The sequence below is a fragment of the Toxotes jaculatrix genome, chromosome 10, assembly GCF_017976425.1.
Source record: "Toxotes jaculatrix isolate fToxJac2 chromosome 10, fToxJac2.pri, whole genome shotgun sequence".
Classification (NCBI taxonomy): domain Eukaryota; kingdom Metazoa; phylum Chordata; class Actinopteri; family Toxotidae; genus Toxotes; species Toxotes jaculatrix.
The window spans coordinates 12784086-12808049 of record NC_054403.1 but is presented as its reverse complement, the minus strand read 5'-3'; the positions used below and the strand labels follow the sequence as shown (position 1 = coordinate 12808049).

The 23964-nt window shown below is 42.5% G+C and overlaps 1 protein-coding gene across 1 annotated transcript; it reads right to left on the bottom strand.

The window, feature by feature from the left end:
- Nucleotides 1–146: 146 nt before the first annotated feature.
- nr3c1 (nuclear receptor subfamily 3, group C, member 1 (glucocorticoid receptor)) lies at nt 147–22870 on the bottom strand. Its single transcript, XM_041047461.1, has 9 exons — nt 22580–22870; nt 20744–21966; nt 7935–8095; nt 7601–7717; nt 7198–7482; nt 6833–6977; nt 5765–5895; nt 5010–5167; nt 147–4541 (listed from the first exon to the last, which is right to left on the bottom strand). The coding sequence occupies exons 2-9, from the start codon at nt 21964–21966 to the stop codon at nt 4389–4391; spliced, it is 2373 nt and encodes a 790-aa protein (XP_040903395.1). The 5' UTR covers nt 22580–22870; the 3' UTR covers nt 147–4388.
- Nucleotides 22871–23964: the final 1094 nt, after the last annotated feature.

Below are 23964 nucleotides of genomic sequence, written 5' to 3'. Positions count from 1 at the left end.
AAAGGTGTTGAGGCCAGATGTTGACATGACCAGCTGCAGCGGTTTTTAATCAGAAATGATTATATAACACTGAACACGATCCTCCAAATACCTTTGAGACACTTGAGGCGAGACTTTCGTCAAGAGTCAATAAACCAAGATGCCAGAATGGAAAAGCGCATTTATTTGATGAACAAGTGCCTTGCTGTGATCATGAAAAGTGGCTTACATCGAGCTTACCGTTTCCATTGTTCATAATCATCGAGTTAATATCATGGCAAAACATCAGCTTACAGTTCCTTGTTTTGAGAAGTACCACACAAAGACATACAGTTCGACCTTTAATCAATGGAGGAAAAAGATCAACAGGACTCACACTACAGAGGAGAAATAATACAGAGGAGAGGTATAGAAAAACTATTATTTGGAGACAAACACACCACATTTTCTTTACAATGGATTATATGTACATATTTGATTTTTTTAAGCAAAACAAAGCTTTTTTTTTCCTTAGAGAAAGCATACACCAGTGAAACATGATCTGCCCTTGATAGTTCAAAAGTTAATGTCTGCATATATTTTATACAAAATAGATTTTCAAACAATATTTGGGTAGTGCAAATCTTTTTAGATTCAAGCTGGTTGATTACTTTCACAAACAGTTTGTGTGTGAAAAAGACTGACTCCTATCCTATTCACAGTATTACACAATTTGACCAAAGCCATCATGTTAGAGTAAAAAAAAAAGTCTTGTTTTTTTTTTTTTTAGGAAAAAAAAAAGAACTGTACATTTGTCTTCTATGAGCTACTTAGTTTACACTGACATTATGTTGACTTGCTTTGGTCACCTTGTAGTCAAACATCAAATAGGCTTTTTTTGTGCAGTCTGGGTGGACTGTTTACTGACTAAGTGTATCTTTTCCTGAAGTTCAATATGAATCTCCTGTATGCAAATAGCTTATATTGGAGGAAAAAATAAAATAAAAAAAAGGTCAGGAAATAAAAGAAAAAATGTAAGCAACCACATCTTGTTATGTGATGGTGATAGATTATCTGTTATTTCTATTGCATATTCAGTTGTCCTCCTCAAAAATGTACAAGACAGTAAGCAAGGATACATTTTTGAGCAAGAAGAGGCAAGTGTGTGATTTAATATACGTATATATACCTGTTTAAATGGCCAGCAGCAGCAGCAACAGCAGCAGCAGAGATTTGGATACACTGAATGTGAAAGTAACCCATGAGTGACCCCTATGCTGTTAATGAAGTTAGTTTTTTTGTTTGTTTGTTTGTGAATAAACCTTAGAAAGAAAAATAACAAGTGTCCTTTTTCTGAGCCTGGGTATGAATGTCAACGGTGGCAGAACATTCGTGAAACTTTCCTAATCTGTCAAGTACATTTTTTTTTCCTATTTTTTTCCTCTGACAAAAATACACCGTGGATCACAGAAGTAGACACATTTTGAGAATCCAAAATGTTTGGGTGAATGTTTTTCTTTTTTCTTTTTTTGGTTCTTGATGTCAGGACGTACTGTGTGGATCAGACATAGTTTTAACGACCTGAGCGTGGGAGTGGCTTAAAATTTATGAGTGCTTTTACATCTGTTGTTGGGACAGTTCAGCGAGAGAGAACATTTTTTTCCAACTTGAAATGCACCAGCGAGCGTTCTGTAGTCGCTTGCTTTTACATATTTATCCAATCATTTCTAACTCACAGAGCAGTAACATTTGTTTTAAACTAAAGGAATTCCTCTTAAAGGTTCACATTCATGTCAAAACCTGGATTATTTTGTGCTTTCAAACACAAGCATCATGTCGGTGTTATGAAATGCGCTGATGACAAAACCGAGCAGACAGCTTTCCACCGATGAACAATGTTACAACACAAATTCCCACTTACTTACACTGCACACAAAGATGGGGTTGCACTGCCAGACCTACGTTACTCTGCGTGATTACACAACACATGTGTGAGCGCCTTGTGTTACAAATAAAGCTCAGTTGTCACTCATTAATAACAACCTCAATCGATTCTCTGTTCATCAAATGAATGAGCTTCAATGCTGGGATTAGTTTCCTCTTCTGATACGAACACTGACCAACTTTCAGCATCACTGAAAACAGACAAAACAGGAGTTTGGCACTGAAATAGTTCCCAGAGAATAAAGGATCCATTTTGCCTGTCTCCCCACTCAGTGACACTACACTTTCACTGTGGCGTGACTCTATGAGGTGACTGATGCTAAGTGCTTTCAGACATTTGGGGTTTAACTAACTAGCAGACGAACAAACAAAGACAAAGGTGCAAAAAGTACTAAAGGACACACAGACATTGAGACAAGGTGCCTACGGGGCATTAATGGAGCAGGAGGGTTAAACCGGAGGTGTCCGAGGTTATCAGCAGCTGTGGGGGGGTTCAGAGGGAAATGAATCTGCCGACATCTGATCCAAAGTGCAGTTTAAACAAGCTGTCCATCACACAAACTCTTCATTTTGAAGGAACAGTGCAACATGTTGGGAAACAGGCTTCCTCACACACCACGCTCATGTCTGTACAATGAATATGAAGCTACATCCAGAAGACGGTGTCGTTTTTTTAAAAATATGTTTTTCATGTGATAATTTTTGAGGTTTAGAGCTGCTGGTAGAGAGTGGACAGAGTCAGACTAGCTGTGTCTCTGTTTCCAGTCTTTATGCTAAGCTAAGCTAAGCTAACCGACGGCTGACTCCAGCGTCACATTTCCTGTACAGATCTGACACCGGTACTGATCTTCTCAACTCTTGGCATGAAAGCAGGTAAGCATATTTCCCAAAATGTTTAAACTATTCCTTTAACACATAACAGCAACGCAACGAAAGCAATGCATAAGCTTTCAATAACACGTTTTCATCGAGAGCGTGGGTACACTGTCCGAGAAGGATCATCCGTGGCAGAATCATGACTGCATCTTTGTCAGTTTTCCAAAACAGACTGTTAAACGAACTTAGGAAGATGAAGGACGGGTATTTTCCGACCAGTCTGAGCCGTGGCAGATCCACAGAAAAATGGCGTTTTCCTGATGAATTAAAAATGACATGATCTTGCAAACACAATAAAATATGCCCTCTCATTTCTGATTGGTAGACGCATGAATCTATCACATTCCATTATTACATTATTAGGGCAGGAGTGGGAGTGGGGGTAAAACATCAAAGCTATTTCCTAATAGAAAAAGTTGTAAATTCCATCTAGGCATATGGTAAAGACTGGTACAGGATAACAGTCTTTCTTCAGTCAGCCTTTTTAACAGGGTTCAAAGTGCTCGAATCGCACTTAAGTGTGGAGTTTAAATGTGTGGAGATCGCGTCAAAAGGAAGCAGGCTTTGAATGTTCTTTCTCAGCGATAAGGATCATTTCTACACACGGAGGATGGACCGAGCTGCCACTTCTAAAGATGAACACAGTCACTGGAAGAAAAGAAAAACCCCAAAAAACAAAACAGGAAAACTGCATGTAATATAAAAAGTACAATCTACGATGAAGGAAGACCATGGTGGGTTAAAGAGAAGCACGCCTTGGACAAGTAGGAAGAAAATGGCTAAGATGATACTTGAAGCAAAAAAGGCACCTTTTTTTTCCCTTTTTATAACAGACGTGTGTAAACCTGGAAGAGGTCAGCTTGTGGGAGAAATCATCCTTTGAATGGTCGGTTAACAAGCCAAGAGAATTGGTTTGTATGTCCAAAGTATCTATCAAAGCAAAGCAGAAATATGCTTTTTAAATGATCGGAGATTTCTTGTTTTTTTTTCCCATATGACTGATAAACATTTTGTTACAACCTGCTATAAAAACTAAAAGAGGAACATACAGTCTAAAAGCCTATTCAAGAGCATGTTATTAATTAAGCTTTGTTACCTTCCAAGGTAACAAGGACCTGGAAAACTGTATAAACTGTTACAATTTGAAAATGTAGAAAATACTATCAGAACCTGTACATAGATATTTGTTTTATCTATTTTAGATATCGTTCTGTATTTGAAGGTAAGAAACCTGAGACGACATTGATGTTAGCCTATTTCTCTTTGTGATTATCTTTTATCTTACAAATATTTCCTACTTGTTGTTATACTCTACATCTTACACTGCTCAACAAAACCAAACCTCTGTGCTCGCTGTCTGGTTTTCTACACAAACATCTCCAGTCTCTTTCTCTCTTTCCACTCTCTCGCTCCAGACCTGCAAGCCACTGCACAAAGTTGCATACTCGCTCCCAGAAACATCCTTCACTCCTCGCCTCAGATCCTCAGTCCTTTCATCGTCGCTCTCCAGGGTCAGGTGGTGGGTGGGTAGGGCGTAGAGCGGGGGGGGGGTGGGCTGGTGAGGTGATGTGGTGGGATTTTTAAGGCATTGTGTCTGTTACGGGTCACAGTCATCTCTGGTGGAAGAGGAGAGGTTTGACGCTCCCGGCCTTGAATTTTGGTAACTGGTTGCTGATGATCTCCACCAGCATCTCCGGGAACTCAACACTCAGGGATTTATTCACAAAGGTGTAGAAGCAGAAGCTGAGCAGTCCACCGACCATCTGAGGACACACAGAACGACAACGAAATGAAGAGGACGATGAAATGAACACACACACACACACACACAATAATATATTTTTACAATATTTTTCGTCAGTTTTTATTAACGAAACTAACACTGAGCCACAGAGCTTATGGTGAGTTCTGTTCGTCTGATAACATCCCTCCTTTCTGACTCTGCCATTTTACCTCTGCGGACCCCCAAGGTGTCACGGACCCCCTGTTGAAGACCTCTGGTGTATAGTGTTGTAGTATAGGTATAGTGTTTAAGCTGCAACTATTTTTACATTTATGAATCAAACATGCTCGGTATCATGCTACACTTATATTTGGGTTAACGACCGCCCGGTTTCATAAAGCACGCAGGAGGCAGAATGATTACGATCCCATTGGTTTCAAATTTGCTGATGACACGTGACGCTGATGCCACACAAAGCGTTCGGTCACCGCGTGCTGGGTCTCTGTACCTCATGCATGGAGTCGAGCAGCTTGGTGAGCTGATAGAAACGCTGCCAGTTCTGGCTGGAGTTCTCCTCGCGCTTCACGATGGCTTTCCCCAGCTCCTTGATGTACGACATCCGTATCTCATCGAACACCGCCTGGCTCTTCAGGCCGTCCTTTGGCACTGTGGAAGGGGACAGGAGGGGAGGGGGAAACTCAAGGTCAACATCTGGGACAGAGATAAGGATATTTTGTACTGTGCCAGTGAGGAGCTGTTAGTGCCAGTACGCACGTAAGACTTCCAGTTTTAAATTGCAAAGGAGGACGGGTCATATTTTACATTTTAAATTACATTAAATGTCCAGGCTGTGAAGGACAAAGACAGCAACTAATGAATATACATCACACCATTACAGGGTGGACTCCAATAATATTTAGCATCACAAAGCACTCACACATCTACCAGGACAACAACAAAAAAAGAAAAACACACCCTGAAGAGGGCAGTGTAGACTGTGGTGTGTGTTTAACTACCAGCAATTAAGCCTTAAAACACAAGTGTTATATATAGTGTTATATTTTGTGAAAATTTCATTCTTATTTACGATAAATACATGTCAGATAAAGAACTGTGAAGAGCTGTGACAGTACATTGACATTATCTTCCAGCATCTGTGGACAGTATTGGATTGGAGTAATAGGTTTTGTAATGACTGCACGGTCACAGCACCACCTTCCACGTGTGATGGTGGGTGCAGGTGTATGAGGTGAAAAGTCTGACCTGTGCTGAGCAGCAGCAGGACTTTCATGCACAAATACTCGTCGTGGGAAACCTGCAGCCGGACGAACTCGCTGGAAATCTTCAGCATCTGCTCACACTGGTCGGCCATGTAGGGCAGCTTCATCCGCTCCCTGGTGGATTCAGACAGGAATGGTTAAACAGCACGTTACTGTCTCTGCTTTAAGTCACAGCTGATTCATAAAGCTGCTTGTGTCATCTCAATAAACGAGACGAAGCATCTTCCTGTGATATCTCTGCAGATGAAATGTTCAAGGTGTTGCTTCTAAAAATTGGTGGATCCCATTTTAAATCATTGTTCCAGAAATGAGATTGAGTCTATTAGTTTGTTGATGCAGAAGGTTGAAAAAGCAGATTTCACATGAGTGAGTTCCATCTCAGTGATGAGGAAACATGATGTGTGAAAAGGAGAGCAACAACCTCATGTAAAAACAGCAAAAACTGAGTTTATTTTTAGGGGTTGTTTTTTTTTAATTTCTTACACTGAGTAAAAGTGAAAAGAACACCAGTGATAATTTCTTGGCTGTTTGATTATAGCTGTCATAATCAAATGCAAACATAGCAATCTGACAAAAAAAAAAAAAAAAATCAAAGAAAGAGAGAACATGACCTCATCAGATATTAACTTTCAGCTTGTGATTATGAAAAAAAAAAGGAAAAAAGCAAAAGGCCTGTTACAGCCCAAAGCATGCTAGATGTGCCGACTGCTCACTGCACTCAGAGCGCTGTTTGCAAATGGAGTCATCAAGCCTATGAGGATGAGACCCTGATTACTGATGACAGCTGACAGACACGTTGATTCTGTCAGCTCCACAGAGCACAGAGCTGCACTGATAGAGATAAACAAACAGATGTTTGCATTGGTAGACTGAAAAGAAAAAAAAGAAGTCGCAGACTGGGATATGTCACGAGTGCTCGATTTAAGTGAGGTGCAAGCCATGCTGAACGTGCTGTAGACTTTCATTTTAAATACATTAATCTAGTCCAGCTTTTAGTATCAAGTCAAACAACAAGGGTCAGACTTATAGACTGGAAGCTAAGGATACATACTCGTTGATGACGAGGTCGGGTGCGAAGCAGAGCATGTTGCCGTTGCACTGTTGGTAAGACCTCCAGCCCAGACTGAAAGACATGAGGAAGAGCCAGGAGTACTGCAGCAGGGTCATCTGGTCGTCCAGGTGCAGGTTCCTGAAACCTGAGGGGAAGGACATGGACTGTGTTTTCCCGCTGTATTCATCCAATGAGAATCTTCATCTGATTTCACTGTTACTTTCACTGTTATGTGTCAACTTGGCCCCAGATGGAGCAGGTCAGACTTTAGTGTCAGTGTTTGTTTGCACTTCCATATTCATGTGTCCAGTGTGCTGTGCACTGTTAAAATAACTGCATATAGTCTGCGCTCACTGTCTACTAACCTGGCAGAGCCTTGGCCCACTTGACGGCGGAGATGACCTGTCGGCCGCCCAGCCTGTTCAGGGAAGTCATGAGGCGAGTGGAGGTGTCGGACAGGGTGCTGTCGTAGCCGGCGTAGATGGTGTCCGGCTCAATGGCCTTCAGCAGGGACAGCATCGTGGGGACGAGCTGAGGCATGCACTTCGGTACCAGGGAGCGAGGCTCGACTGGTGGGGGGGTCGTCACCTCGGGCGGGTTGTTCAGATGGGTGCCCTTTAATGAGCGGTTCAACTTCTTGGTCTTGCGTGCTGGAGAAAACGGAGAAAACAGGGATGCACACTCAGAGTGGGATCACATGAAACAAAGAGCGAAAAGGTGAAGAGGAGACAAGAACAATTTGGTGTTATCCGCGCCGTTAATACGTACCTTCCAAGTTCATGCCTGCCATCAGACACTTGCGGAAGCGGCATGCTGGGCAGTTCTTCCTCCTGATCTTGTCTATTATGCAGTCGTTCCTCCCAGCACACAGGTAATTATGCTGCCCTGAGGAACACAGAACAGGAAGATTAATCTGTTATTTACCTTCATTTCTGTGGCACAAAAACTCCAGGGGGAAAAAAAGCTAATTAGCTGTATTACACTCCTTCACATTGTAACGATGCCTCCAACCTAAAATCATAACGACTCCAGCACTTGAGTAAACTTGTGTGACACGATGAATCAATCAGGGTGGAAATAATAACGTCATGTGGCTTTGTACCTTCCACTGCTCTCTTAAAGAAGACCTTGCAGCTGCCACAGGTGAGAACGCCGTAGTGGCATCCCGAGGCCTCGTCAGAGCACACCAGGCAGATTTTGTGTGTCCCGCTCTTTCCCTGTGCTGAGGATGTAGCGGTGCCCCCTTCCTGTCTGGAGGTAGCACTGGAGGGAGAGGAGACAGAACAGAAATGTCAGGGATACTCATTTCACAAAACGAAAATGTAGCATTGGATCTTGACTTCTAAGTATAATCTCATACAGCTGCTTAGACATTTTAATCAAATCCATATCATGCCACATACCGTGTGTCGACAGTAAGCCATTTATACTGCCTAGCCCTACTCCTGAAAGCATCCTCTCAGTTTTGAGAGTTCAGTTGTAGTTTATATTTACAAGTCTGCTCTAAAACTCTAAATAAATAAATAAGCAAATAACCTACACATACATATCTCCCCATCAGAGTCAATGTGTTCCTTGTGCTTGTTTTTCCTTAACTTTGCCTTCAGTCCCAACATCATGAGTGAAGGAAAGTAACTCCCATTATGCCCGTTTGGGCCTTTAAAGCTTAAAATATCTGAAGATCTGTGGTCGCATCCTAAATCCAGCGGTTGTCATTAAACTGCCCTTCTTCCTTTGATTCAACCACAAACATTTCCAGAACCAGTCATCGGTGGTTAGAAATGCACTTTTCCAAATCTACCACTAGAGGACGTCAGGCTTTGCTGCATCCATGCACCAGAGGTCCACACCCCCCTTTTCTAAGCCAGTGGCCACACCGAGAGGATATTAAGCCCGAGACGTGCAACTACTGTGTCTGTCTGTCCATGTGTCCACACGTCTGGCACCGCAACGAAAACAAACAGTTTAATTTGATAAGAGCTGCTCTGAACTGTGACTGCACACTAACACACTTATGCGGATTTGAGCCAGGGAGCCAAGTTCACTCATAGTTATACAACATGAGGGTATTAGCATGAAAACAGGCCAGGCCCCTGTAGTCAGTGGGCGTAGCACGCTGGGAAAACCTGAGTGAAGCATCAAAGCGTCAAGTCCAGAAGCATTCAGCTCCGGGGGGAAAAAAAAAAAAAAAAGAAAACCATCAGGCAGAGACCTCAGAGGAGGATGTCTAGCCATGACAGGGCTGAGAGCTTTCTGAGCACCACTGACAACACACTGTGCTCAATAAGTCTGTCCATTTATCTCTTATGACTTGTATTAAATAAAAGTGTGTGCTGACAGTTTGTGAACTTTCTTCTCCTGAGTGTCTCTGAATGCACACTGCATTGTTTCGTAACACAGCTGAAATTCAAACCTTGGGAGTGAATCCTCCACAGTAGTTTGATTGGTTTTGGGAGGAGTGGACACCACAAAGGACGGAGGGGCAGTCACTAAACACCTCCCTCCTGATCCAGCTGTGAAGTAAATCTGACTGCTCTAAATCAATCAATCAATCAACTAATTGATTAATCAATCACAATCAGCTGAGACAAATGTTTGGTCGAGAAAAAGGTTTTAATTTCAGTTTGGTAGATACAACCGAGGTGTTTCACAAAGAAGCACTAAACAAATCACACTATATTGTGTGCACAGCTTATCACTGTCCAAAGTGGACAACCTGAGAGGAAGGAACATTAAAATAAATATTTATAGCTGCTGTGAAAATGAAATAAACCTTTTTTAGAAATGGAAATTGGTTTCATCACTCTCACTCGGAAAAATGCCCAACCTACGCACGTGCATTTACTTTAGAAACTGCATTAATCATTCACTCGTAAAAGTGGAAACATAAAATGCACCATCACATATCCAGTTCCAACAAATTCGATACACTAGAGGCGAACCTATGATCATCCGTTTTTTTTGTTACCTTGTTAGCACAGTGTTTCCCAGTGTGGTGTCTTCTTAGGTCCTGCAACGCTTTTGTTAAACCACCAAAGAATCATAAATAATGAAAATCGAATGCCTTCCCATATTTAGACTGCATGTTTATTTCTTGCACACAATAAAGCCTTTAAATAAAGGGTTAAATCATCAGGGATTTCTACTTTGTGTTGCAAGGTAACAGCCACCAGCTTACTGAACCTGAAGTTGCACTATTTTCAAACCAGCAATGGATCAAATGACTGTGTGTAATGTGAAAGTTGCTATTTGTAGTGACGAAACCAGAGATTTATCACCCTGACTCTGTAGTTCCTCTCAGCTCTGCAGATCACTGTAGCATCTTTCTGCTCACTGTTTTGGTGACACAGCCCTGCAACTCCGCTGTTTAGGTTTAGTGTCACCACCGTTACTGGCATCCTTCCAAGACACAGCACTCTGATAAACCAACTGTACACCGCCTGTCCAAACCAAACGGCAAACAAACAAAGGCAGCGACTAACTGGGGAACACAGTGAAGCGTTTAGTAGTTAAAGATTAAAAAGACTGGACAGACATTCGTGAAGTGGTCAGAAAAATGGCTCCTAATAAATGCAATGTTTTTCCTCCTTGTCTGCTGAATATGTAGAGGAGCTGTTGTTTGCCAACACGTTAGCCATAACAACCGATTATGGTGATAATAAGCCAGCATTGTGTTTACAGCTTCTTTCACTGCCTCAAAGTTTTAGGAACACAGATCAGTTATAGGAACACAGGTTGTAAACTACTAAAAGAACATTTCACTATAGGCAAGTTCCCTTAGGGGATCAATAAAGTATATCTATCAGTTTAGGATTGGGAATAATTATGATTAAAATAATTAAAATAATGTGTTCTCTACACATTGTTTTGGCCTATAATTGTGTTGTGACCATCGGACTGTCAGCATCATGGCTGACAGTCTGCATTTATTTTGTACAAATCAGTATTTATTATCAGTAACATATTATCGTCATTTGAATCATCTTCCTTCCCTCATTGTGTGAATACCTGCAGTTTGGATCACAGCCAATCTCTAGTAAACACAACAGCAGCAGCCTGAGTGAACGGTCATACGGTGCACACGATTCACGTAAAAGCTGTTCCTGATGCGATGACGAAACCAGTGTGCCATCTGTCACACGCAGATTTATGTGGAGTTACCTTTACACATGCCAATAAGAGTGCAAACACACACATACACATAAATACATATACGCACACACAAACAAAAGCTCTTCAAACCCCAAAAGGAGGGTGTGGTGACCAGCCGGGTGGGCGGAGGAGGCTAATGAGTCCAGAGTGATGATGAAGTCAGAGGGTGTGGATGGGTAACCAGTTTGTCCTTTACTGGCTCACTGGGATGGTGTCAGCAGGACAGCTTTACTAGACGGCTTTAGACTACTGGTTCAAATCCAATTACTGCAGCTGCCATACGTTCTCAACAACAAAGTAAGCCTGAAGTGACATCACTGCTTTCCAGTATTTTCTCAATACTAAAATTTGAAATCAGCTGTTGACGTTCAACTAAGCCATAATACAAATCTGTTTATGGGGACTGTCAGACACAAGCCAATCAAAACAGCAGAGAGATGTGGGCAGACTGAACTTCCCCTTTTTGAAACCATCTGTTGAACGGCGCTCGCCATCGACAGGAAGTTCTCGCATTCCCTCAGAGTTTACTATCGGTCAGAGCTCAGCCGCAGCACAAAGGCAGAGACACCCCAAGATGGGCCTCGACTTTGACAACAAGAGCAGTGCTGAGAAAGTTAACTGCTTGTGTCTGCGGGAGAGTGATCAATCAGCCTGGGTTAGAATGAATTGAGCCACTTCACTTCACTTACGATAATGCTGGTGGCCCAGTGCCCTGCTTAACAATTCATAATCCCCTTTTTAGCCGTGAGTGTCACGAGTAGCTTGGCAGGCGTACGCTCTTTATACCCAAGCCTCTTTGTCACTTCAGACCAACAGCTGTTAGAGCAATATCACTGCAACACCCAGATATTCAATTTCTAGGTGCGATAGATTATTTTCTTCTCTGCATATTTATTCAACATATTAATCTACATCAGCCTACAGAGTTGGCCCGCTTCAGACCCTCCAGCCCCTGCAAATGAGTCATCCCTGAGAAAGATTATGAACAATCATTTTTGCTCAACTGAAAGTTTCTGGCTCACATGTGTTGAGGTCAAGCCCCGAAATAAAACTGAAAATGATAGAGTAAGGATCGCCGCAAAAAAATCTAGCTGGGTGGCCGCATGCTTAAAACCCGATTTCTGTGGCACTGTAATAATTATCACTGCTACTGATGTGGATCAGCATTACACAAACATCTCCTCATCTTCGTCACAACTCTGCGAGACTGAAGACGAGAGCAGAGGAGAAGCAGAAGGAAGTGCTCCTTCCCTGAGGTAACAGCCACCAAAATAGAAAGGGGAACCGGTCTGCACGCTCTGAATCGTGCTTGCACGCAGAACAACAAGAGAGACTGGGTTTGTTTGGCCTGGACTTTTCTAAAATATCTGCCTCCTGTGCCCTCCAATAAAAACCGACAGGATGTATTTATAAGTACACTGATGCTAGAGCGACATCTTCACTAAACGTAAGCCCTGCTGCCACAGCAAATTAATGCAACACAGATATACAGATGGGAGACAAACTAAAGGGAAAAAAAGAAACAACATAAAATGTCTTAGGTTTTTAGCCACACAGGCCTCCAGAACCATTTCAGTCATCCTTGCCATTTATTTTTCAAGTCTCAGGAACTCAATGCATGTACAACATTCCTCAAAGATATTCCCACATTATGTGTTTGGATGATGGAGATGGAGAGCACTGTCTAACCAACCTCAAACATGGATTACTGGATTATATGTTCATTGATAATACAATGCAATGCCAAGGTTGAACATTAGGTTCCAGGTCTGTGGTGGGACATGAACTCCAGCATCCCTGTGTCCCTTCACCACTCTGACTTCCATGTCCTTACTTTCTGCCACAAAACCTAAAAGGCACACTGCTCTCTGAACTGGCTCTGGACATAAACTGTGAGTTTGCAGAATTGTCATATGTGGATGCAATTCAACAGGATACTGAGCTGGTCTAACATGTTGGTTCAAAATCTCCCACGGGAGCTCAGTTAGGTGGAGATCTGATAACTGTTAAAGCCATATAATTCATATTATTTACGTACTAATGAAGCCATTCAGCAATCCCTCGTGCCCTGTGTGGGAGCATCTTACATAACATCTGTAATGATTCTTGACACATTTATTCAGGCTCTTCCTTTAATTTGTCAGTGTCAGTCAGTCGGTGTCTGTAGTTCCCTTCGGAGACATTCGTGATGGTTTCGGGCCCATTGTTCTGGTTCATCAGCAAGGTACTTTTACATCACTGGCTTCAAGGAGCCATTGTCTCCTCCTTCAGAGTGTATTGTGAAACCCATTTCAATAACAGCTAGATTTTGTAGCCCCAAGCAGCAACCACTGCTTGGCTTTCAACAGCAGAGGAGGAAACCAAACCTAACCCATGGCTCAGCACAAGAAAAATAACCCCAAAGGATTTGAGTTTCCATATTAGTTTCCATAATAGGAGCCATTAGTGACTGTGTGTAGGTAGGAGGTGGCTTCTTGGCCTGTAAAATGAATTGGAGTCCTGCTGCTGCTACTGTGTGCATAACTGTAATACCTTTGGCTGGATACTGCTGGATGTGGGAGGAACCCACTCCCAAAGTTTGACTTTGCTGACTCGACAACTGTACGCAGAAGTAAGAAGAACAGCACAAACAACACGGCAACTTAGCTATATCCGCTTAACCTCAATATGGGGAATTTCTATAAGCCTATTCAGTGTCAAAACACAATAAAAACTAAATACAGAAAAAGCAAAACTGCGGTTACAGGGGAATGCGGTAATAACGCGAAAGCGACTGGAATGGCTGGCATTTGATCTGGTGCGTTCACTCGGCGCCAGCTGTGGGGAGGCGGGAGGGAAAGTAGGTCAGGAGAGTGAGAGCTTCATGGCAGCGCTCTGTGGTCCGCCTGCCTGCCTGCCTGCCTGCCTGCCCGCCATAGTGCTCTTGACACAAGCACATGCACACACATGTGCACACCTACACACTCATGCATAATACACAAGACCAAAAGACCCGCATGTCACATACACACACAGACACACACAGACACACATACACACACACAGACACACACAAGCACAATCATAAAAGGTGATTTACAGCTGCTGAAAGCTTCTGCTGACAGTCAAGGTCTTTGCCCTTGGTTGCAGGAAGCAAAGGCAGGGGACAAGAGAGTGAGCGAACAGGCGAGAGAGAGAGCGAGAGAGAGAGCGAGAGAGAGAGGTGAGGGGTGTGCCAGAGAAAGACTGTTCACTGAATAGCAACTTTGACCAAAAGATTACTCTCAAAGCACAGAGCCAAGACTGAGAGCTGAGAATATTCATACACTAAATCTAAGCTTTATATAAAAATATATATGTAGCTATATATAAATGGACTAAAGAGCATAAACTACTCATGTATCAAATCAGGCACGAAACCACAGCTGATACATGTGACAGCTGTGACAGACACCGTTTTTACTTCACCAGCACCAGCTGAATCTACCGTCTGGTTTGACTTGTCCTTCCAAACTGCAATGATTTTATAAGGCTGTACATTCTAAGCTGAGACAGAATAATTACCTGGTTGCTTCAACAGGTTGCTACAAAGTCCTGCAGGCATCGCAGCTGTCAAACACAGCCCCGATGGCAGGAATCATTCCTACGTTTCATCAACAAGATGCATTAAAAAGAGTACTGCCCATGCTGTTTACATACACAGTCATGTAGTTTTAAAGTATGTTAGTTGTTTATCTAACGCAGGATTTGAGTAAACTAAAATGGGGCGATCGTAAAAAACGTTTGCTGAAGTCAGAAAACTGCTTTAGCATAGCACAGGGTTGGTTGGGAGCTTATTTTCAAGCTGTTTCTCTCCTAAGCTTTATTCAGCAGTGAGTCATAGCCAGCTCCCAAAGTGGATTCAATATTCTCACATGTGAAATTCTCTGGAGTTTCACCACCTCAGTGAAGACACCGTTGGATGTGGTTTTCAACTCAGCTCAGGCGGTGCTTCATTCAGCCTCACTTCTGACGGAGCGGATTATAAAAGTATAAAAATCTGATTAATAAACAGAGAAACTGAGCTGAAGTCATGAATTCATGTCCACTGAAAGGAAATCAGTGAAATCCTGAATGGAAAACCATTCATTTGTGTGAAAAACCTGAGCCATATGTTACTCACAAACAAGCACATAAAGAGAAAACTCGATGCTGAAGCCACACAACACTGCTTTGTCTGCGTGAGAGATGTGAGAACAGCTCTATTCACTGCACCAGTTTTATTACTTCTGCAAACACTTTTCCTCCATTACAGTCAAGTCAAAAGACTCCAAGAAATTCCAGTAACCTACAGTCTGCATTGCAAATATCAGTTTTATGGATCATACAGTCCACAACATTTCTTATTTTATCAAAGAGCCCTGAGAAAGAAAATGGGGCACAGGCTGAAGTCAGCTTCAGGATATATGGCTAAGTCATTACATCTGACTCACAGACTGAACTCCACACTATGGGCCGGGCCAATCATAGGCGGAGGAGGAAATGCCACGCTAAAAACAAAGGTTACATAATGCAGGCCTACAGAATGAGCTGTGAGATTATCTACCAGAGAAATTATCTCTCTGTATTTTTCCTCCATTCAGCGCAACTTAGTGTTAATAGGGTCATGCCACATCAAAACCAGTTATACAATGAGGGTGTGTATTTCCCAAAATAGGAACAAAGCAGGGCATTTCTCAAGGTGAAGCATTCTTCATAGTGTGAGAACCGGTTGTTTGTGAGTCAGACAGTGAAGCTGAGTCAGATCGTAAATCTGTGTAGCAATAAATGAATGGCCAGTGAACGGAAAATTTAAACACTGGTGAAGTGGGATACAACTGGTTATGTTAGAAGACCTTTAACGTGCAAAGCAGCAAACTCCGAGGCTAAGGCGGGACAGGTACTCTGCCATGCGAGGTTGTCGGCACCGAGCATCTGCAGGAAGCAGAAGCAGCACCATTGCGTGACAAGCTGGGGTATATGGTGACCTGATGCCAACACCCTCAGCGACCGCAACCCAGCGTTCAGCTGATTTCACTAAATATCACACAGGTTGAGGCGAACAGCCACTGCAAAGAAACAAACTCCCACTCACTGGAGACACACGCACAGAATGCAAAGTTTACACATTGATAAGCCAATACCCAAACAGCCACACACCCACACAAATTATCTGAGCTCACACCAAATGCATAATCCTATGCTTAAACACACACACACACAGACACGCACAGTTCTAAATAACACAAAGACAGGGTGATTAAAGCCACATGTGGATATGAAAATAAGGTGTATCTCGTGTCTCTCCCCATCTGTTCCTGGTCACCAGGCTTGGCGACGACGACTGTCGTGAAGATAGTACCAAGCATCATTTGCACAAAGAATAAAAACACAACTTCATCTGTGCCCCCGTTGTCATGACGCACTTCTGCGTGTGAATCTTTGAGCTGATTACTCTGTCAGATACTGTGAATTAGATAGGAGTGAATGTAAGAGAGACCCAGACAAAAAAAAACAACAACTCAAAGATGTGAATCTGTCACACCACTGTTGGTGAGGACTTTTTACTGAGCTGCTTGACGACTGGGCCCCAAAGCCACATTCACAGCTGAACCCATAAACTCTACAGGGCAGCACACTCATAACTGCACAAAAGACACTTTGTGGGGCCGGGTGGAATCCAAACACTGTGACTGGACTCTACATTCATGTGATTGGGAGCTCACTGGAAAGAAATCACGGCAGAAATTAAGATTCAGAAAAATCACGCGAGCAAGTCGGTGGAACAAGTAGCCTTTTTAACTCCCTTCCCTACACAGGAAGAATTTCCTTTTCACGGCACAGGGCTGACCATTCTGAAAAGGCCACAATTCATTCATCCTTATTGTTGAATGAACTGTCTCCACTACTCCTTGAGGACAGATCTGCTTCAAGTGAAGATGGCGCACATCTCAGGTTTATTTTTGGCATAATGCAGCTGGAAGTTTGAAGAGACCTGCCCAAAAACGACCTCATCAACCCCCACTGAGTGGACACTTCCATGAGAGACTGAGCAATGGAACTTAACATTAGAAGAGATAATAATAATAATACACGATCTGGGTTACAAGGAAAACTCTTGGTGATACACTGGAATTGGAACATGTCATAAACACACACATTGGTGCTCAGGCTTGTCCAGTCTGGGACAAAAAAAAAATCAATGTCTGACATGGATAAAAGTGGAATTCCCCTGTTTTTTTTGTTTGTTTTTCTTTTCTTTTTTTTTTTTAACAGCATATCATTTCTCCAGATCGTGGTGCTGCCGCCACATTCTGTGCAGGCCATGAGCCTGTCTCACAAAGCAGGATTACTGGGGTAACATGACAACATAGGAGTTAACTGAGGCCTTTTTGTCTCAGGATGATGGCCTGATTTTAAACCTAGCTCCATTACCTGGTAACCAGCACCGCAAACCAAACCTGAGAAGAGCAGTTTTTGTTCACACTTATAAAAGCATAGAAAATGTCCAACTACTCATCCATCAACTGGGGGAGGAAAACTGAAATCACCATACCAACAGAATCACAGAAATGGTCAAAATCACCGGGCTTGCTTTAAAGTGACCCGTACTGAAGAACACAGTGTATATTTACAAACCATTCCTTTCCACTGTATCTGAGATACTGTGCAAGTCCACCAAGTGTTTCATTCAAAAATTTCCAGATGTCTGTAGACACTTGTATCTACAATAAATGGAATATGCAGCATGTTGCTTTACATTACTTTAAGTGAAATTACTGCATAATATAACTGACAATGTAGCTCAAGGGAAAATAAGGCCACTTGATGAAAGCAAAAATTTAACACAAATGTGAAGTTTACTGCTTTCTGCATTTAGTGATTTTATCATTTTCTTCTTATTCTATCTCTTTTAGCTCTATTCTGGTGATTATTATATCTGTCTTTTACTCTCAACATGGATTAAATTATATTCTGCGCTTTATCAGATGATGCTGCATGTGACTGGCTGTCTGGTATAAACTCCAGCTCCTTCATGAGAATGCAACGCCACTAATGCCAACAACTTTGCGAGAGCTGTTATCCAGAATCGCTCGTGCTTGATCTGTGAAACCAGATAACAGAACCTGCCCAAGTTAAAACTATAAACAACAGAAGTGCAGTCAGGTCTGTAAGTATATGGACAATTTAAATGTTGCCTCTGTAAACCGCCACAATGGATTTGAAACAAATGACTTTCAGATTTAATTCAAGGTGTTCATCAAAAATATCGGATTAACCATCATTACATTACAGCCATTTTCTATGCAAGATGCCTCCATTGTCATAGGCTGAAAAGTAATTGGACAACTGACAGTTTCAGTTTCATGAGCAGGTGTGGCCTGTTTCCCCATAATTTCGTGACACGTTAATCTGACAAAAGGTGTGGAACTGATTCCAACCGTTGGTAACTGTTCATGGGAACTCTTAATATGCATACATTAACACCACAGGTGTTGATCCACGAGAGGGAGGCCATCATTAGGCTAGAAAAACAAAACAAACCTTTCAGACAGACAGAATAAACTTTAGGAGCGGCCAAATCAACAGCGTGGTACATTATTAAAAAGAAGGAATGCACTGGTGAGCTCAGCAACACCAAAAGCCCTGGAGGACCACGGAAGACAACTAAAGAGGATGATCTCAGAATTCTTTCTTTGGTGAAGAAAAACTCCTTCACAACATTCAGCCAGGTCAATAACACTCTCAAGATCACTGTCTAAGTCAGAGGTGTCCAAACTGTTCCACAAAGGGCCGTGTGGCTGCAGGTTTTTGTTCCAACCAATCAAGAGCACACAGTTTGACCAATCAACTGTCTGAAGACTGAGATCAGTTGATTAAATGACTCAAGTCTGGTGTGCTGCTGCTTGGTTGGAACAAAAACCTGCAGCCACATGGCCCATTGTGGAACAGTTTGGACACCTCTGGTCTAAGTCTATATGAATGTACAGCTCCTGATCCAAAGTACTGCATTGTCTATCATGGTGGAGGCAGTATTATGGCATGGCAATGTTTGGCTGCGGGTGGAACTGGGTCTTATTGATTATGTGATTGCTGACAGAAGCAGCAGGATGAATTCTGAGGTATACAGAGATATACCATCTGCTCAGATTCAGTCTAATGCTGCGAAAATGATAGGACGGTGCTTCATAGTACAGATGCATAATGTCCCAAAACACACTGCGGAAGCAGCCTAAGAGCTTCTCAAGGCAAATTAATGGCATATTCTTCAATGGCCAAGCTATTCACCTGCACTCCACCAAATTAGCAGCTTTTTGCTCAGTGAAGACAAAGCTGAACGCAAAAAGACCCACAAACATTAGGCAGTTGTTGACCCTAAAGGATTTTCAGGATTTCAGGATGTTTCTTAATATCACAATAATATTTATAATTATTTTAGTTTGTCCAATTTCTTTTGAGCTGATGAAAATGGCTGGACTATGTACAAAAATGTTTGTAATTCCTACACAATATTTTTGATGACACTGAATTACAGCTAAAAGTCTACACTTCAATCACATCTTGAATGGCTTTGTTTCAAATCAATTGTGGTGGTGTAGAGAGACAAAATTACAAAAATGGTGTCAATGTCTAAATACTTATGGACCTGACCATGGGTGTTTAACTAAGAATTATTTTAGGCCATGACATTTTTTCAGGGTCTAAAATAGGGCTTGTTGTGTATATGAAGCTGTGTCTCTTTCTGCCACTTTGTTGACTGCACTCATGTTACACAACCTGTCAAGACATCTCAATTATAACACTGAAACCCTTTCCAAACACACAAGGTTATGAGCAGGTGAACCATGAAGTTGGGTAAACAAACAACCAGCAGCCAGCAGGTTTAATTAATAACACCCACCCTGTCAGTAAGTATCAGTGAGCCAAAAAAAAAATCCTCTTCAGGTTGACATTTCACAGTGACATTTCTCAGGTGAGCTACACCTCTAAAGGTAAGTAGCTAAAAACAGCATTTAAACGTCAGCATTGTGCTCATGCTGAGAATTAAGAGAGGCTGTCAAAATCATGGCAATACTGCCAGGAGCTGACACTCCTCTCCCCATGGATACTTTGCAAAACATCAGGAACACATGGTACAAAATATATCAAGAAATTACTGAAAAAAAAAGAAGCTGTGATGCAGGATGTATATTCTTAATATAGTGGTGCTTATCTGTCCATTAGTACCATAAATATTTGGACTGGCTTTACCAATTATAATATAAGCTAAATATACAATGTCCAGCTGTTTTACAGCTGAAAATATAAATATCAGGCTCAATATAGGTTGATATTCAATATTAAAAGAATCTGACTGAGACAAAAACCTCACAACAAACTTTATTATGACTTTCCAACTGTAACTGCTTTCTTTGTGTGACCAACAGTCAAAATGCCCACAAATGTTATTAATTAATTATTAATATTAATATTCTGCTGATCGACTATTTGATAAAATGACCGATTATTTCAGCACAAAGAGTTGAGAATTTGTGCGCAGGAAGTTCATAATATGTTTTTGTCTAATAATCTGTAGGTTACAGCTCTGTTGCACAGATGAGGACTATCACTTCCGGTCTTTGAGCATTAGATGTCCGGTGGTGCAATGGAGGACTAAATAAAACACAACTGGCATCGAGAGAAATATAAAAGGTCAAGTAAGTGAGATTAAAATGAGAAGTCAGGTTAGACCACACAGCTAAGCGCAGCTTTATTTCTTACCTGGCAAGGGTGGTGGGGAAGGAGGGAGAGCTTGAGAAAACCTCACCAGCCCTCTGCCCTGCCACGTTGTCCCCAATAGCTTGGCCTCTGTTCCAGGACCCACCAATGGGTGACACTGGGAGGTACAGGTTGGACACTGGCTTCTGATCCTTATGCTGCTGAGCTTCGCTGCTACTGGGGTTGACTCCAAAGTGGAAGCTCTGTCCCCCTGAAGTGCTGACCCCACAGATGGAAATGGGGTTAGAGTTAGGCATGCCTGTGGAGGACGTGCCACTCATTTGGCAGTAACTCTGGCCTGCAGACGTCTTCTCCTGCTTGATCACACCTGGGGTGCAGAGCTGAATGAAGCCAGCATCTTTTTCTTTCTTCACCAAAGCAGACAAAGTGGTTGTAGAGGTTTGGGGGGAAGCTGTGGATATGCTCAAGCTGGACTGATCTGGACTTGTCATAATGCTGCCGTTGAGAGCAACAGAGACTGCTCCACTACCATTAGTGCTCTCAAGAACGGCTGGCTTTAAGTCCCTCTCAGAGCCAACATCCCCAAGCAGAGAATCATCTGCCAGAGTGGACAGGAAGGCATCATCCCCTACGTAAAACTCTGAGGGGGACCCGGCGAGCCCGAAGTCTTGGAGCAGGTCCAGAGTGTTGTCACTGAACAACTTCTGGTTCATGTCCACATCTTTCCCAATGTGATCAAAGGCATTGTCGAGGTCAATGGGGTCCTGGTCTCCTTTATCCATGGAGAAATCCTCTGTTTTCATGGGGAAGAAGTTGGGATCTGACCCCCCAATAAGTGAATCCATAGAGGACTGGGTAATGTCTGCTATACTGGCCTCCAACTGGGGCAAACTGTCCCCTAAGGTTTGACGCACAAATGAAGAGGATGTCTGTGTTTGAAGCAACTGATGCTGCGGCTGCTGTTGAGGCCTCTGATCTTTGGTCAGGCCCCTGGGCTCCGAGTCTTCCAACAAGGGGCCTACCGTGGCAGTGACAGAGGCAGAGGTGACGTCCTCTGGAAGGGGACTGTTGCTGACACCGTTAGGTACCTGTCCTGGCTGCATCAACGGACTGGATGGAAAAACAGAGGTGGCAGAGGTGATGGACATGGCACTGTGAGGAGCCACTTTCAACAGACCTCCCTCCTCTGGACTTTCAGTGTAGACCAATTTGCTTAAATGGTCATCTCTTCTATATGTTTTCTTCTTCACTCCACCTTCATCCATCTTTTTATTGGGGAGAGAAGACAGACAAAGTATTAACATGCAAGGTTTGATAGAGTACGTAGCATACGCATTAAAACAAACGTGCTGAAAAGCTAACGCTTATACAGTGTCATGTAATTTAAAAATGGTTTCGGGATGTGCACATGCAGAGGTCTGAGGAAAGTTGCCAAGCATGCCCACCTGCGCGCCCATGATAAAGCTAACGCAGCTAACGCGTAGCTAACTGCGTTAGCTATTCCTATTAGTGAAATGTTCACATGAGCGGATGGATAGCCTTGTTCACATCATATACAACGTTCTACAAACAAACAAACACACACAACGCGGGTTCGGCCACAAATCACACACAGAGGGTCGAAAAGTTTATACGAGTCTAAGATATGCTAACGCTAACGTTGCCTGTCGCTAACCGCTGGTATGCTAGTTAGCAATGTGGCTAAATGTTAAAGTGGCTATGTGCCTACATTTCACTCGGATGTCGTTGACAGTAATGCTAGCCTGCGAGCTAACAGCCCTTATAAATGCACATTTAGCGTCAACTGTGCTACGGTACTGTAGCCATATTTAGCAAGCATATACATTAGCTGAAACATGAACAAAAGCTCATATTTACCCTTGAAATGACTGGTTGTTGATATGTGTCCACAGGTCGTTTGTCAACATTGTTTTGGTTGAAAGTGGCAGTCCCCAGCACGCAACACTGACCCAATGTTTATTAACGTGTCTCCTCAACGCGTCGTGTCCTACCTACATGGCTTGGTAAGGCGATAAAAACACGCCAAGTTCAGTGTGTTTATGAATTTTCAGTCTTCCAGTCGGATCCAGCAGTAAATTGTCACGCAAACTGCGTTAAACTGGTTGAGCTATGGTGTTTCGCAGCTAGCCATTAGGAAAGTAGGCGCTAACCTCCAGGAAAAACATACAAAATGGAGAACAGAGCAAGCCAGCCCCATGGCTGACCTGTTTACAACATACAGCGCTGCCTGCCGGCCGTGTGCGGTAACTGCAACTGGTTATGTGCTGGCGTTCAAGCGCAAACTCATCCAAGTTTGGGGATTTAAAATAAAAAAAATGTTTATCGACCGACTACGTATCCGCATGTAAGTGCGATACATATCAACATTTTTCTTTGGCAACCTTTAATTTCAGTGCAATGTAATAATGCAATCTTCGCTCAGGACATAAGAGCAAAGTATGAAGTGCAAGGGCAATTCGGGCAAAGTGTGCATCAGCAGTGGACAAATGTTGCTCATCAAAACGTCAGCATTTACCTCTTCTTACATGATTGTTCATGCAGCTGTCCCGCAAGGCGGCTACTCTGTCTTGCAGCTGTTAATGGGGCATTTCACAGACAGACAGACAGACAGACAGACAGACAGACAGACAGACAGACAGACAGACAGAGACTTCTGAGGATAGTGAGAGAAATTATGAATGGACAGTGCTGTCATCTATAATCCAGTGACGATGATCTGTGGGCTGGGCAGTAGAACTGAGAGAGGATTTTAATTCGACTTGTAAAAAAATAGCAAAGAAACAGCCCGAAGCTAAAATAATGAGGTCATAATGTACTGCTGGGTATCCTATCATAACACGTCATTACTGTAAAATTAGCCTTTAAATTAATAAAGGTGGCTTATTTTGGATGGAAGCACTTCAATTTCTTACTTTACTTATTATACTGTCCCCTAGGGCCTCAAGAGGACACCCAATGCATCATTTAATTATTAAAAGTCATCTGTAATTCATGAGTGACTCTTTCATCTTACTATTAGGAAAAGTAAATAACATAAATGCTCCTTTTCCGTGGTATAAAGCGAGGAACATTTTTAATTAACTAAAACAGAGGTTAGACATAATAATAAATTTTAAAAAAACGCTTTTGCTCATTCATGAATTAGTCTGAATACTACAAATGGCATTTTGTTTCTCAAGACAGCCCAGTCCACACTTCTGCTTCTTTCATCAGTTACTGGTGAGTAGCTGAAACACGCCTGA

Coding starts and splice junctions, on each gene's coding strand:
- nr3c1 (XM_041047461.1), bottom strand. CDS start 21,966: ATGGATGAAGGTGGAGTGAAGAAGAAAACATATAGAAGAGATGACCAT. Junction 7,483..7,600: donor GGCAGGCATGAACTTGGAAG/GTACGTATTAAC, acceptor CGTTTTCTCCAG/CACGCAAGACCAAGAAGTTG. Junction 4,542..5,009: donor TGCTCGACTCCATGCATGAG/GTACAGAGACCC, acceptor GTGTGTCCTCAG/ATGGTCGGTGGACTGCTCAG.